We start from the raw sequence: 16769 nt of genomic DNA, 5'->3' as shown, positions 1-16769 counted from the left end.
TCCTGGCACTTTTCCCCCTGATGCCCACCTTGGCATTGGGCAACCCGGGTCCTCTCCTGGGATCCTCGGGCCCCACTCAACAACTCACAACTACCCTAACTGGCTCCCAGAGCCGACCTGCGGCCTCACCTGGCCGACAAACTACCAGTGGCGGAGTGCCCAAATAACCATACGCACCAATTAAACCACACGCCCAACCATTCCACATACTCATGCACCCTACAAAAACACTACTTTCCACTACCCGCACCACAGGTGTCAATATCAGTACAAATTTTCCCTATGCCCTCTACCTGGCTTTACACTACCCACCCCGGGTGTCCGTGACTGGGTTCCATCTCCCCCCATTCACTCCTTCACACCATGCATTCCACACCTTTTATTCCACACCAAGCATTCCACACCAAATATTCTCTCACACCATTTATTTCGCACACCACTTTTCTCACACCCCTTTTGTGCTCGCACACCTTTTGTGCTCGCACACCTTCCATACACCTCAACACAATTCCATTTGTCTTTTTTTCACACACAACTCCGTTTATTCTCACACAATTCCTCACCAAGCACACAGCATCATCTATCTGACTACTTCCCCTAATACTCGTGCTTCCCCGTCGTCCCGTTACACTATGCACTCCCTTTGTCATTATCAACCAGCTAAGCTACCTACGTCCCCACGACAGTACAAGAGTCACTACTTAAATCTCTGTCTTCTACAGTCTGCTAATTCCCTATCATTATCCTCGCCCTCCCTCGGCTAGCTTCGGTGCCCCATGGAGGTAACCATTGCTGGCACCCCCATGTGCCTGTCACTGCCATCCCCCTAAACTAATGCTCATGGGCCCTGGGTGAGGAATGGTAAGACTCGAGCCTCACCAAGTGGATGTACATTGTCATGGCTCGGCCTCGACGGGCCGAGCGATCCATGCGGGTGGTTAGTCTCCTGTATGTTGGGTCCGTCCGGCATTTTCGATCCAAAGGGGGAGGTATGGATGGGCCAAGGTGCAGGGCCCCATCCCTGCGCGGGGCCTCGCGGTCCCACGCACGGTGACCCAACCGCCCACGGTCGGAGCACCGCACCCGCCAAGGTGCGTGGCTCCGAAATCTCCTACCTCCCCTTGAACCTCGCCGACCGCCTTTGCCGCCATGGCACGGCACCAACCATACAGTGCGGGGGCCGGCACGGGTCGTGCACGGCGGTCCTTGTGAAACCGCCACGGCACCGATCCCAGCCGGTCCCTGCTGCACACAACTCACCGAGGGCTCGTGTTCGCTATCCGTCCCACTACGCGCTATCCCCCCCCACCCCCCCGGTCTGTGTCGATGCATGAGCCGCGTCCTCAATACTCGCGATGCACTCCACACTCGCACACCCAGGCGTCCCCGCGCCTTCCATACACTCTGTTACTGCACACTCTCCTTCCACATCCTCTGGTGTGCATTCTCCCTCACACTCCGTACTTGTACCTGCACACCTAGGCGCACTCACGCCTTTCACACACTTCAGTACGCACTCTTCTTCTACCACACAACCAGGCGCACACATGCCCCTCACACATCCCGTTATCGCACTCTCCTGTGCACACCCTTCTCTTACACACTCTTTCGTTACACACTCTGTAACACCCCTGGGTGTGCACTCCTGCACACACTCTGCAACATGCTCTGGTGTGCACTCCTGCACACACTCTGTAACGCACTCTCCCATTACACACTCCGTAACACACTCTTCTCCAGCACACTCTGGCGCACACTTTTCCGTTACACTCTCCGTCACCGCACACTCTTTTTCCACACTCTCGGGTGTGCACTCCTCCTTCGCACACCCAATCATCGCACACCCTGGCGCACACTTTTCTCGCTCACACCTCGGCGCACACTCTCTCTCATACCGTGCACCAGCCGCCCTCGTACACCGTACAATGGACCTTCCGCGACCGCCCGGGTCTCGTCTCCGTCCCAAGCGTGCCAAAAACCCATTCACACCATATTTTCCACTCACCTCGAGGACCTCCTTTTCCGCCAGCACCTGCAAACTTTTTATTTCGTTTGCAAGCACGGCATCACGGTGCAAATGCAGACTTTGTGCACATTCCATTTCTTTCTCCCGCGATTTGCTCCCAGATTCTACCATCTCTTCGGCCCCAATTTCAATCATTTCTTTTTCTACCTCGATCGCCGGAGCCCCCGCAATTTTCTTTTCCAATTCGCCGATCGTCGGCTCTTCTATACCTCGTGTCGTGACCCCCATAGTCCCCGTCAATTTGGCTGTGCCTCGCTCAAGCTCGCTCCCCACGTGTTCCTCACATCGTTTCATCTCGTCACGCGCCACCGCGACCTTCCCGCTCAACATGTGCCCAATGTCCTCCCCCGTTTTTTCCATGTCCCTCTTTGACTCTGCCATCATTTTTTCTAATGTCTCCCCTCGGGTGTCCATTCTCCCATTTATTTTATTCATGTTATCATTTAGTCCCCGAATTTCGTCCTTCATTTCCCTTCTTGATTTGTCCCCCATTTCTTTTATTTCCTTGGTTGGATTTGTCCCCCATTTCTTTCATTTCTGCTCGTGATTTGTCCCCCTCCCTTTTCGTGGATGCCATGAGTTGAATTATGAGTGAGTACAGGTCCGAAACCGCTGGCACCGCGGGCTCGGCTCTCGTCGCCACGTGCGAAGTGCCGCCATTTTCTTCGCCAGCTACCGCCCCCTCTTCGGCTTCCTCCACTACCAACTGTCTCTCCTGCAGGTCCTGGGTTATCATTTCTACCTCTTCTTCTACCCCCACTGGCATTCGACCGCCTTGGCCAGCCATGGTACGAATACAATTTTGGATTTAAATACTAAATTTCGGTCGCTCGTAATTTCGAGTGCGTGAAGCGCACTCCAGGTCCAATCCCATTCCCGGACACCAAATGTTACGGTTTTGCGCGACCCCCGTTCCCTTACCAAGGGGAGATTAAGCCCCATGTTCTCCTTGGGTCGTCGCAACCGCGAGACTTGAGTCGCCACTCCCGGGCAGACGCAGGACAGGGTTTCGGGACAATTCTCGCACGTACCTAAGTACCTACGCCGCCGCGGAAGCGGGCATCAAGTCTCGCACGAACCACGCGTAAATCGAGTACGTCCGAGCGGATGGCGTACCACGTGGCCCATGCAGTTACCTTATTATTGGAACCTGACTACAGTGATATAATTCGTACCACGCTTAGTCAATAGATGGAAATTACGGGAACGATCAAATAGAAGGAAGAACACAGGTTTATTTACAGCTATACAAGGCGAAGAGACACAGAGCAGGCACTTAAGCAGTCGGAGCTTAAAACCCAGACAATGGGCCCGTTCACACTCACAGGGGGAATGAAGGAAGGATGGTTCATGCGCTGAACGCGCCGGCTTTGTTGTTCAGGAACAGCTCGCCCGGCGTGGCCCTCTGCCGGTCACAGCACGTCCCTCGACGAAGGCAGGCAGGCAGGCGGGCGGGATCCTCACGGAGCGTATCTCGAACAAAGGCAGGCAGTGAATATGCGCGTCTCTCGCCCGTCACGGCGGTCCCTCACAGCGCGATTTATATAACGGCGCGCTTTCACCCTCATAACTCAACAGAGGATCTGCCTCAAGCTCAACCGAGCATTTAACTTGTAACTCAATTCACCACAGCGCTTCTCCCCATAACTCAAGCTCATCACTCAGCGCAGGTACTCCTCAAGCTTAGTTCAGCGCACCTCTCCTCAGAACTATAAGCGCCTCTCCTCATAACTGAGGTGGGGGCTTTTTGGGCACAGGGTTATATTGCCACGCCCTGGCCTGCCTCGAATGTTCCAAACCACGCCTTTTGCCACAGTGCTAAGCCACTCCCCTCGAGCCCTGATTGGCAGCTCGTGCTTACCAGTCACTCCCACTTCTCCTGTCCCGCCTTCCTTCGGCCTGCCTCGACTTGTCAGGCCGGCCTCGTGGTAATTTGCGCCAAAAGTCAAAGCATCGAGGTGGCATAAAGCATTGGAAGGAGACCTAACTCTCATTATTCTACTCAACGCAAAACTACACACAGGAAAGGTCTATGCTTACACTTACTAAGAAATAACTGATCTTAAACGAGGCTACATGTTGTAGTGTGACTAACTATGAGGGGAAAATTAACCTTTATTGCAAAAACAGAACCGCAACAATATATATATATATATATATATATATATATTTGTGTATGTGTCCTTGTGTGTGTGTGTGTGTGTGTGTGTGTGTGTGTGTGTGTGTCTTTCTGTGTGTGTGTGTGTGTGTGTGTGTGTGTGTGTGTGTGTGTGTGTGTGTGTGTGTGTATGTGTCCTTGTGTGTGTGTGTGTGTGTGTCCATGTGTGTGTGTGTGTGTCCATGTGTGTGTGCTGTGTGTGTCCTTGTGTGTGTGTCCACGTGTGTGTGTGTGTGTGTGTCCCCGTGTGTGTGGGTGTTTGCATTTTGGGTCAATAAATTTGTTGACCAATCAAAGGGTAGAAGCAGATTTTTTTTATTTTATTTTTTTTTAGATCTAAAGCTCAAAGGTCAAGACTGCAGAAAATCATCAATTTTCATTTTGTATTTTTTTCAACTAATTTAGTTATTTTGAGCATATGGAAGAAGAAGAAGAAGATGTCTAATACAAATGGGCACGACGGGCTTTGCATTTTCAGATGCTTTCTGGTTTAGCAGTTGTAACTGGTCCTACCCCCACCACCGCCCTCCCCCCACTGCACCCCCCTTACACATAGAGTCCCTTTATATACAGAGTTGCGACATAGAGGGTCCGGAAAAATCTAGTCACGTGATTGCGTGGAGCCATTTTGAGTCCATCGCGGACAGGATCAGGATCGGACGCATATTGGTCAGCGTTTTAACGTTCCCGCTGTACGCAGCGTTCTCATTCGTGTTTTACATCGATTTTATGACAAAATGACAGGTTGTAGCACCTGTGGGTGCACAAATAGAACGGAGAAGGGATTCAAGATGTATAGATTTCCATCAGATGCTAAAAGACGGAAAATCTGGGAGAACAGAGTCAGTCGTGTTGGATGGAAAGTAACTTCTCGTCAGTTCTCTGCCAGGTCAGTGTGATGGTGGTAATGGTCCCATATGCATATATTTGTGTGCTGCGAGTGAGACTGGCCTTTGCTTTGGCTTTACAGGCTTGTTATCCATTGCTCGTGGATTAATTATCACTTGAAGGGGAAGGCATCTTTATTTAAAATTAAGTTTGAGTTAGAGTCTTCGAGCTAGATCAATTAATATAGGGTCTAGATCATGTCTCCAAAGTCAGACTCAGACTCAAAGTCAAACTCCGGTCAAACTAAAGTCAAAACAAAGACGAATGAACGGAGAACGGATCCGGGCTAACTCGGCCCACTCTTTAAAGGCAGGGTTAGGGTCAACACTAACCCTAAGTCTGACCCTAATTCTGACCCTAACCCTAAACCTAAATCTAACCCTAACACTAAACCCTAAGGGTTTAAACCTAGAGCAAATGCTTGATCGCTCTTATCAAAGTCAAAGAGGGTCGGAAAGGAATTTTCAGTATCTTTTTTCCTGCTAAAGGTTTTTGATCTGTTTTTCGCCTTTCCCTGGTTAAAAATTTGTGAGCATTCTCTATTGAATTAACTTGCACATATTTGTACTTTTGTGATGTCATTATTATGGAGTATGGTTTAAGACAAGAGAAAACACCCTCTACCTTTCCATGCGTAATTAAGAAAATTATGGACATATTTGTAATGCCTTGACGGCTTGAGTGTTTGTTAAATTGAAATTGAAATTTGGTTTTTATTTTTAATTGCATGTAGTACAGTACGTATGTAGTATTTAAATGAATGCAGGGCCCCAATGGAAACCAGTTTTTAACTGTTTGGGCATACCCTGGGTAAAGAAATGCAATAAATAAATAAATAAATAAACCCTAGCTTTTAAGAGTAGGTTATACCAAAGATTTAAAATGTATTGGTGTGGGTGTAGACTGCCAGATCTCGGGATACTAAACAGGTCGACACCCCATAGAAGCATAGAAGGGAGCCCATCTAACTTCTGAGCGTAGAATGGTCGGGACTGGCTTTTACCTTCTGGAAAGAGGGGGCCGGGGGTAGGGGGGCTAATCTATTTTTGGTGGGATGAATATATGATCGGCAACATGCAGCAAAGTTTAGATTAATAATTTAAATATGAAAATTAAACAAACACAAATATATACCCACACACGATAAACAAGGTCAAACAACTGCAGAAATACAAAGATAACTCTCAACAAAACAACATCAAGCTCACCCTGTTCAACACCCGGTCCCTCAACAACAAATGCCTCATCCTGAACGAATACATCCTGGATAACAAACTGGACTTTCTCTGTCTCACCGAAACCTGGCAACAACCTCTGGACTACTACACGCTCAACCTCACCACGCCCAATGGATATTCCTACGTCAATAAACCACGCTTGGGGGGCCGAGGTGGTGGAATTGCTGTTATCCACCGTCAAGACATCAGGACCAGCCTCATCCCCATCGCCTCATCCTCATCATTTGAACACCTGGCTTTTAAACTCTCTGGTCGCATGCAGTCAGTCATGGCTGTCGTCTACCGCCCTCCCAAGCCACACCCATCATTCCTGTCTGACTTCTCCTACTTTCTGACCCAGCTATGTTCCCTCTCCCCCTCAATCCTCCTCCTTGGTGATTTCAATATCCACATGGTCTCCACTGACTCCACAATAACCACTGACTTCACTGATTTACTCACCTGCTTTAACCTCACTCAACATGTCGACTTTCCTACCCATATCCGTGGTCACATTTTGGACCTTGTCTGCTCCACTGGATTAAATTTGCACCATCTCTCTGGCTCCGACCTCACCCTCTCTGACCACTTAGCCATCACTATGACCATCAACATCCCCACCCCAACACCAAGACATTATCACACTATCACCTTCCGTAAGCTAAACGCTCTTTCACCGACCTCATTCTCATCCACCCTCTCTGAAAAAATGTCCACTTCTCCCTTCGTTGACCTCCACACCCCTTCCGACCTCATTGACGACTACAACCACACTCTCTCCTCCTGCCTTGACCAGCTTGCGCCTGTAAAAACCAAAACAATTTCTTTCACCCATTCTGCTCCCTGGTTTACCCCTGAACTCCGCCTGATGAAAACTCGTGCTCGCCAACTTGAAAGACTCCGCAATAAAACGGGTCTCACAGTTCACTCCCAAGCCTACAAGGACCACCTACAACACTACAAAGATGCCCTCTCCCACGCCCGCTCCGCCTACTACTCTCAAATTATCCACTCTGGCTCCGGAAACCCAAAAGCACTCTTCTCGACAATAAACAAACTCCTCCGCCCCCTGAACACCACCACCCAGTCATTCACAGTAGACAACTGCATCTCCTTCCTCTCTTTCTTCCAACGCAAAATTGACAACATCTACAACAGCTTGACCACCACCGCACCCGCTCCCCCTCCAACCACCTGCCCCCCCTTGTCCTGCCATCCCCTGTCTCGGTTCTCCCCAATCTCCCCTACTGACCTCTCTGAACTCCTCATAGGAATGAAAACTGCCACCTGCACTCTTGACCCCATCCCCTCCAGCTTTGTCAAGGCCTCCCTCCCTGCTCTCTCTCCACTTATCATTGCAACAATAAACTCCTCCCTGTCTACAGGCATCGTCCCACCTTCCCTCAAAATTGCTGCTGTTACCCCCATTCTAAAAAAACCTGGTCTAAACCCTGACACCCTAAACAACTTCAGACCCATCTCCAACCTACCCTTTCTGTCAAAAGTTTTGGAACGCGCTGTAGCCACTCAACTCAAACATCACCTCTCTGCCAATAACCTATATGAAACATTCCAATCCGGATTCCGCTCCAACCACAGTACTGAAACTGCTCTCCTCAAAATCACCAACGACCTTCTCCTCTCCTCTGACGCTGGCAACCTCAACATTCTCGTCCTCCTCGACCTCAGCGCTGCCTTTGACACCATCGATCACACCATCCTCCTCACCCGACTTGAATCCACCTTTAACGTTACCGGCACTGCCCTCTCTTGGATTAAATCATACCTCTCTGACAGATGCCAGTTCATCTCCATCAATAACTGCAAATCCCCCACTGCTCCCCTCCCCCAAGGTGTCCCCCAAGGTTCAGTTCTTGGCCCCCTCCTCTTCATCCTTTACCTGTCCCCCCTCGGTCACTTAATCCGCCGTCATGGTCTCCAATTCCACTGCTTCGCCGATGACATCCAGCTTTTCATCTCCACCAAGTCCGTCTCCACCGACACCCACTCTATCCTGACAAACTGCATCACTGAAATAAAATCCTGGCTTCAAATCAACTTCCTCAAGCTTAACTGTGATAAATCTGAAATAATCATCATTGGCCCAAAAACGCTCACAAAATCCACCCATAACTTTGCCCTCAACATCGACGGTATCCCAGTATCCACCTCCCCTCACATCCGGAATCTTGGCGTCATCTTTGACCAAACCCTCTCCTTCGACAAATACACTAAACAGATCACAAAGTCAGCCCTCTTTCACCTGAAAAACATTGCCCGTCTCCGCTCATCCCTCTCCTCCACGGCTGCAGAAACCCTCATCCACGCCTTCATCACCTCCCGTCTGGACTACTGCAATAGCCTCCTCTATGGTTCACCCTCAAAAATCACCAATAAACTCCAATACATTCAGAACTCCGCTGCCCGTCTACTCACCCATTCCCGGACCCGTGACCACATCACCCCCGTCCTTTACAAGCTTCACTGGCTCCCCATCCCCCAGAGAATCCAGTACAAAATCCTCCTCTTGACATACAAAGACCTCCATAACCTGGCCCCATCCTACCTGGCTGACCTCCTCTCCAGACACACTCCCACCCGCAACCTCCGCTCTGCTGGTACCGACCTCCTGACCCCCTCCATCCGGACCAAATTCAGATCCTGGGGGGACAGGGCCTTCTCCATCGCTGCTCCCACCCTCTGGAACTCACTACCTCACACCATCAGAGACTCCTCCTCACTCACCACATTCAAAACATCACGAAAGACCCACCTGTTCAACACTGCATTCAACATTTAACCCACAGCATTTAACCCCTGACTATCTCTTCTCCTTCTCCCTCCTTTTGCTTTAAATATTTCCCTATTGATTCTTGTCTTTTTGCAATTGTTGTTTTCATGTATTGTTATGCATTATGTTTTCCGCTCTGTCAAAGCGCCTTTGGGCTTCTTGAAAAGCGCTATACAAAATAAATGAATTATTATCATTATTATTAACATTGTATTGTACATGTACACGTATAAGCAGGGAAGTGAGAGTTCGAGTCTCGCTCTCGCCTCCCTGAAATTAAAATGAGGCTGAAATAAGCAGCACGTGTACCTGTCTAGTTCATTCCTTCTTTGTCATGGTTCTAAATGTCTGTGACTGTTAAATCACAACCAGCTCTGTGATTTTCGTCTTTATCATATGGCTCTTAGTTGTCATAAATCTTCTATTTTGTTATCTTCACATAATTTGTTCATTATCAACATGGAAAAGACCATTCCCATCTCTCATCATCGAGAACATAATGGAATACACGGTTCAATGCACTAGCGCCATACGGCGGCTCCGCACTGAATGGACTCAAAATGGCGTCAAATCGTTAGTTGTTGCTACTCTCTCTATAAAGGGACACTACTTACACACCCCCTGCCCCCCAACCCACTCCACCCCATTATTTCATTTCTGCACATGGTTAAAAACCACAATGCGAGAAGCTCCACAAACTCTTAATTTAATCCAAACCGATCTTGAAAACTCCAACTTCAGAATTGACTCAAACAGTAACAACTGTCCCAACTACTAAAAAAGTTAGACTTCCGGTTCCTCGGGCGAGTGATGCGTGCTTCGAGCTCTCCACGGCATCGAAGTTTGAGTGTTTTCCCATTCATGTCTTTGTCAAATTTCCACTGGTTATTTTGCTGTGTACGTGTTATTGTGTGTTTCTAGTTGGTGTTGGTTTGTGGTTCGTGCAAACTTGTGTGTCGTTAATCGTTTTCTGAGTCGTACCTCGTGTGCGGCCTGGTGACTTGGGGCTTCCCTCCCCCCTTCGGTGTTTTGTCGGTTTGGGTTATTTCCTTCGCTGTATTGCTCGTTTCTTTTATTTTGTTTTCTCCCCCTCACCTCACCTCCTGAGACAAAGAATTATATATTGATTCTTTCTCTCCTCCCGGACACGTGCTTGTTCGCTCTCCTCCTCGTCTCGGCTTGTGCCCCGCGCCCTGTATCTCGTTTTCTTCCGCCTCTTCTCCTTCTTTCTCAAATCCACGTTCTCGCTTGGAGACTTTTCCCGGATTTTTTTTTTTCATGGTTCTGTTTGGATATTGTTGGAATATGTTTAAACCGCAGCCGTGATGCTGACGCCCCCCCCCCCCCCCCAGAATTTACATGTTTTAAACGTTTCCCAGTGTGTACCCTGGTCAGAATAGGTACACCGTATCCCTGCGTGTCGTAAGAGACGACTAAGAGGGTTGGCGTCAGGAAGGGCATCCGGCCATAAAAACATTGCCTCAAAAAGAGAACCATGACAATCACAAGTACATATGGGCAGGGTGCAGCCCGAAGTGGAGATCGGTTTCTGAGGTTTGGGACATGGAATGTAGGGACAATGACAGGGAGATCAGGAGAAGTGGTGGAAGTATTGGTCAGAAGAAGAGTGGACATATGTTGTGTGCAAGAGACGAGATGGAAGGGAAGTGGTGTGAGAATGGTGAAGGGTAGGCAGGGACAGAAATAAAAGTTCGTGTGGCAAGGGTGCCCGGAGGGCGTGAATGGTGTTGGTGTCCTGTTTTCTGAGGAGTTTGTAGACAGTGTGGTGAGTGTGACTAGAGTGAGTGATCGGTTGATGATGGTGAAAATGATGATTGGAAAGCTCTTGGTGAACGTCATCTCGGGATATGCTCCGCAGGTTGGTCGAAGCGATGAAGAGAAGGACAAGTTCTGGTGTGCGATAGAGAAGCTGATGGAAAACGTGAAAGATGAGGAAGTTGTTGTGGTGGGAGGAGACCTGAATGGACATGTGGGAAGGAGTATGGATGGTTTTGAGGGAGTTCATGGGGGTTACGGATATGGTGTGAGAAATGGAGAAGGTGAAAGGATTTTGGAGTTTGCTGATGGAGCTGATTTGTTGATTTGTAATACTCAGTTCCAGAAAGAGGACAATAAGCTTGTTACATACACGTCAGGTGGGTCGATGACAACCGTTGACTACCTGATGGTGCGTAGGCGAGATAGGGGGCACCTCCGGGACACAAAGGTGATCCCGGGGGAGGAGGCTGTTTCACAGCACCACTTGGTTGTCTGCGACATAAGGGTGAAAGGTGCGAGGAGAGCTCGGCGGGTGAAGTACCAACCGAGAATGAAGGTGTGGAGGTTGAAAGAGGTGACAGTAAGGGAGGCATTAAAAGAGAGGCTGAGTAGGGTAGAGGATGATGTGGTTGAGCTTGAAAGTGGTTGGATGTCAATGAAAGCTAGTCTGTTGGGAGCCGTTGGTGAGGTATGTGGATGGACAAAAGGACCACCGAGGCACTCGGAAACATGGTGGTGGGATGTTGAAGTTGGAAAGAGGATTGACGAGAAGAGGAAGAAGTTCAAAGAGTGGCAGAAGGCGAAGGGTACAGGAGCAGAAACAGCAGAGCATGAAAGTTATAAGGCAGCCAGGAAGGCTGCAAAGAAAGAGGTAGCAAAGGCGCAGGAGGCATGTAGGAAAATGTTCGGAGAACGCTTGGATTCGGAAGAGGGTCAGAAAGCAGTATTCAGGATTGCAAAGCACATAGCGAAAGAGAGGTGTGATGTGATGGGGGTGAGTTGCTTGAAGGATGAAGTGGGACAAATCATTGTCGACCCAGATGGAATTAAAGGAAGATGGAAAAGATATATGGAAATGCTGTTGAATACAGAGAATGAATGGGATGGCAACATAGAGGGTAACCCAGTTTTAGGACCGGCAGAGAAGATAACTGAGAAGGAAGTTGAGGAAGCGATAAAAGCAATGAAGAGTGGAAAAGTGGGAGGGCCGACGGGAGTTGTGGGAGATATGTTGAAGGCAGCAGGAAGTTGGGGTGTGAAGAGAATGACAGAGATCTGTAATCTGGTGGTGAAAGAAGGCCGCATTCCAGTGGATTGGGAACTGAGTACCCTCGTCCCTCTATACAAGGGGAAAGGTGACCCTCTGGAGTGTGGCTCATACCGAGCGATAAAGTTATTGGAGCATGGAATGAAGATATTGGAAAGGGTGTTGGAGAGGAGGATAAGGAAGAAAGTGAAGATCGACGAAATGCAGTTTTGGATTTATGCCAGGAAGAGGAACGACAGATGCGCTTTTCATTGTGAGGCAGTTGCAGGAGAAGTACATGGATAAGAAGAAGAAGAAGTTGTTTTTTGGGTTTGTTGATCTGGAGAAAGCATTCGATGGGGTTCCACGCAAAGTATTGACATGGGCATTGAGGAAGTTAGGAGTGGAGGAATGGTTGATCAGAGTAGTGATGGCAATGTACAAAAGAGCACGCACAGCTGTAAGGACGAAGGACGGGAACAGTGGTGAGTTTGAGGTGAAGGTGGGAGTGCATCAGGGGTCGGTACTAAGTCCACTACTATTTGTAGCTGTGATGGAGGTGCTGGCTCAGAACGTAAAGGAGGGTTTACCGTGGGAGTTGTTGTATGCAGATGATCTGGTGTTGATTGCGGAAAGTATGGATGGACTGAAGGAAAAGATGAACAAGTGGAAGGAATGTATGGAGACAAAAGGTCTGAAGGTGAATATCGGAAAGACAAAGGTGATGGCAAGTGGTAAAGCATGTGGTGAGGTGGAAAGAACTGGGAAGTGGCCGTGTGCTGTGTGCAGGAAGGGTGTCGGAGTGAACTCCATTCAATGTACAATGTGCGCTGAGTGGGTTCATCAAAAATGTAGTGGTCTGAGAGGGTCATTAACCAGTGTGGCAGCTACATTCAAATGTAAGGTGTGCACAGAGGGAGCTGCAGATGGAGGAAATGTTGAGTTGGATCTTGGAGACGGCATGAAGCTGGAAGGTGTGAAAACATTTTGCTACCTCGGAGACATGCTGAATGGAGAAGGTGGATCAGACTCGGCAACGGTTGCTCGAGTGAGATGTGCATGGAAGAAGTTTCGGGAACTGAGTGGCGTGCTGATGAGGAGGAGAGTGTCGCTGAAGCTGAAGGGAAAGGTGTATGCTGCATGTGTAGAAGTGTTATGATTTATGGGAGCGAGACATGGGTAATGAACGTAGAGCAGCAACGAAGGCTGGAAAGGGTGGAAATGCGAATGGTTCGATGGATGTGCGGAGTATCGTTGAGAGAGAGGAAGACAAATGATGAATTGCGAAAGATGATGGGAATATTGCCTGTGATTGATGCTGTGAAGAGGAACAGGTTGAGATGGTTTGGTCATGTATTGAGGAAGGATGAAAGTGACTGGTTGAGAAGAGTGATGGAAGTTAATGTAGAAGGAAGTAGAGGACGGGGAAGACCGAGAAAGACTTGGCTAAAGATGGTGGAAGAAGAAATGCGGGCAAGGGGGTTAACAAGGAGTGATGCAGAAAATAGGGCAAAATGGAGAAGATTGTCTTGGGGACCGCTAGGCTAACCCCCGCTCTAGCAGGGAAAATGGCCTTAAAATGCATGTTGTTGTTGTTGTTGCACATGGTTAAAAACCACAATGCGAGAAGCTCCACAAACTCTTAATTTAATCCAAACCGATCTTGAAAATTCCAACTTCAGAATTGACTCAAACAGTAACAACTGTCCCAACTACTAAAAAAAGTGTTCTTTGCTAAAAACGTTTCATTCAAAAAACATGTCTCTGGGCAGTTCCCATGGAAGTAAGAATTAAGTTAAAAACGATTATTAAGTTAAATTTAAAAAAAGACTAACCCCACAATGAGAATCACAGCCTCGCTTAAGTAAATGCTTGTATATACATAGTTATATTTTCGAGAGATGGTACATTTTGTCAGATTTCACTCCAGATTTGGAAATTATTTAGTTTACAGCATCCACTTCTCATATCAGAATCCAGATTTTGATGATATGCTTCAATTATGTAATGATAATTGATCGTGTTTCCAAGGCAAGGCACGTTTGAGTAGGCCGAAACAAAATGGCGGCTTAAGAACCCAGCGAGGGACAGTGGGATGACCAAGATGGCGGGCCGCCATATTGGTAAGCCACAACTTTGGGTTTCCGGATTGATGGCAGGTTCATATCGAGTTAATTTCAAAATATTAATTTTATATTTTATTGATTGTTACGTGGTCCTCCCGGTGACTACCTGGTCTCGGTGACCCCCGGACCGTGAGAGGAACCCCGCCAGAAAGATATATGATTTATACGCTTTCGTCACGCAATCAATATGAATTCCAGTCAATAAGAAACCCCACACCAAGGATCCGGATTAATCAATAATATATTCCCCAATCAATCAACAGCAATCAACAATATTACTAAGATGGCCATCTGATATATTTCCCCCCTTGACTCCCACTCACTGCACCCTCAATGGTCACTGTCCCTCACAATGTCTCTGGGCCCCTCCAGACCAAGGTGAAGGTCGACTTCGCCGCACACGGGCGGTTGAACGGACCCCTGGCTGACGTGCTCCAAACGTGCACGTCCCGTACCGGGAACGGCCTCTGGGCGTGATCGCGGCCTCTGGGCTGTGACCGGCTCACAAAGCACGCGAGGCCCAAGGTGCGACCCGTACACGCCCTCAGAGGCGTCGAGGCGAACAGTGCCGGACGATTGGTTCCTTCCAGGAACCCACGGCAACCTGACACGTAACAGGCAATCACCCCGCGCAGGTAACTCCTCTCGCCCGACGGGCTTTTCACACTCAGCGTTCCCAACGCTGATCAATATCGACGCCGCTCGTGTCGGAGCTGGGCGAGCAGAAGAAGATGGCTGCTTTTCTCTCCCGACCGTGTCTCTTTTTTCTTCTTCCGGTTCACCATCCCGTTTCCGGTCTCCTGTTATCAGGAGCGCTTCTAACCATTTAACCACAACAACCTTTAATAGAATAAACATTAATAAGCAATGACCTGAATAGTAATTCACATAAATCCGGAATCCGTAAAATGATTAATTTTTGAAACCTCCTACCTAACTTAGAACATCCGCTGGGACCCCAAAACGTTCCACAGGAGGTTTGGCGGAGCTAGCCCCAAAACTGAGGGAGTAGTTTGGGGACAGACAGACATTCCTGTTTTATAATGTATATATGTATATATATATATATATATTTTAAATTATTATTATTATTATTATATATACTAGGGCATGCCCGTACTATATCTATATCTAAAATTATATCCCCCCCTCTATTTACATGAAATGTTTTGGTTCATTCGCAACGCCAAAGCGAACGGCGAACGCTTTACATGAAATGGTTTGGTTCATGAAATGTGTTGGTTCATTCGCAACGCCAAAGCGAACGGCGAACGGCTTGCGAGTACAGTGACAATCCCCCCCCCCCCCCCCTCTATTTAGATGAAATGGTTTTTATTAGTTTTAAAACATAGTTTAACGCCAACATAGCGGCAACATAGTTTGCAAACGTGAAATAAATGAATACGCTCTCAAATGTGCCATCCGAGGCAGAGTGTGTCCGCCACGTTCGGCACACGCGATAGCTCGCTGCTCTCTGATTGGTTGAATCGTTTTTTGGACATAGCTCGGTAAGTAATTGTCCGATTAATATGAAACCTTGAAAAGGCACATCCTCGGGTCCCCAGCAATATACCTGGCAAGTTTAAAGTATATCGGACCCGTGGTTGTCGAGAAACAGCGGTCACAGACAAACGTACAAACAAACACACAGAGATTACTGGAATTATAGATAGATATATATACATATGTGTGTGTGTGTGTGTGTGTGTGTGTGTGTGTGTGTGTGTGTGTGTGTGTGTGTGTGTGTGTGTGTGTGTGTGTGTGTGTGTGTGTGTGTGTGTGTGCGCAATGTGCATGTGCGCAATGTTTTTGGGTCCATGTTAACTGTGGTTCAATAAAAAAATTTTGTTGCTTCATTTTCAATGGTAATTAGTCGTGTTATAGATTGTCTGACATGAGTCCTACCTGTCGCAGGTGGTGTTGTCATATTTGCCGTGAACTCCTTGCTTTACCTCAATCAGAGTGTCCCACCTTACGGCACATCACTGAACAGCATTACGCAGGGCTCCACTGCCTTCCCCTTACGTGAGTTTGCTGAGGATTCAATGAGGGCTGCCTTATAGTAAGGCCTGTCGGGCCATAACTTCATTATTTACAAGAAACACCCATGAAAGTTTGTGCGTGCCTTTCCTCCTTTTTTGTGAACATGTGTTATGTTTCCGCCTACCTTACCTTTCCAAGAAACAAACACAACAAAAGCCGGCCGATTTTCCACCTACCTCTGCAACCACATTATTCCTGCCGATGAAGCCGTGCCTGAAACCCATTGCAGAAAAACTGCTTGTCCAGGTGTTTGAGCCACAATTTCTCAGCACATTTAACTTTGTCATCACGTTGAAATGTTGTCCATGGAGGAAGCCCTTCGGGTCCAAGTTCGTCAAAATCTTATGGAATCAGACTATCCTGTATGGTGGATGTGACATAGGTACAGAGTACAGACCTGGCGATTACTGGGCTTGTTGTGTGGCTTAGTGTTTCCCGGATGTGAAGTGATGTCATCTGCGTTGAGCTACAGTCGTTCCTTTTAGCTTTATTTAG

At 48.0% G+C, this 16769-nt stretch overlaps 1 protein-coding gene across 2 annotated transcripts in view; it reads left to right on the top strand.

The window, feature by feature from the left end:
- Positions 1-16769, top strand: part of CPSF1 (cleavage and polyadenylation specific factor 1) — a 146949-nt gene that overhangs the window by 44786 nt on the left and 85394 nt on the right. For both annotated transcript variants that reach the window (XM_068126028.2, XM_068126027.2), the window contains one exon: positions 16146-16256. In XM_068126028.2, the coding sequence (XP_067982129.1) occupies positions 16146-16256 (111 nt within the window). The remainder of the gene's footprint in view (positions 1-16145; positions 16257-16769) is intronic.

Source organism: Myxine glutinosa, chromosome 10 (genome assembly GCF_964187855.1).
Source record: "Myxine glutinosa chromosome 10, kmMyxGlut1.1, whole genome shotgun sequence".
NCBI lineage: Eukaryota > Metazoa > Chordata > Myxini > Myxiniformes > Myxinidae > Myxine > Myxine glutinosa.
This window is presented reverse-complemented; position numbering and strand designations above follow the sequence as displayed.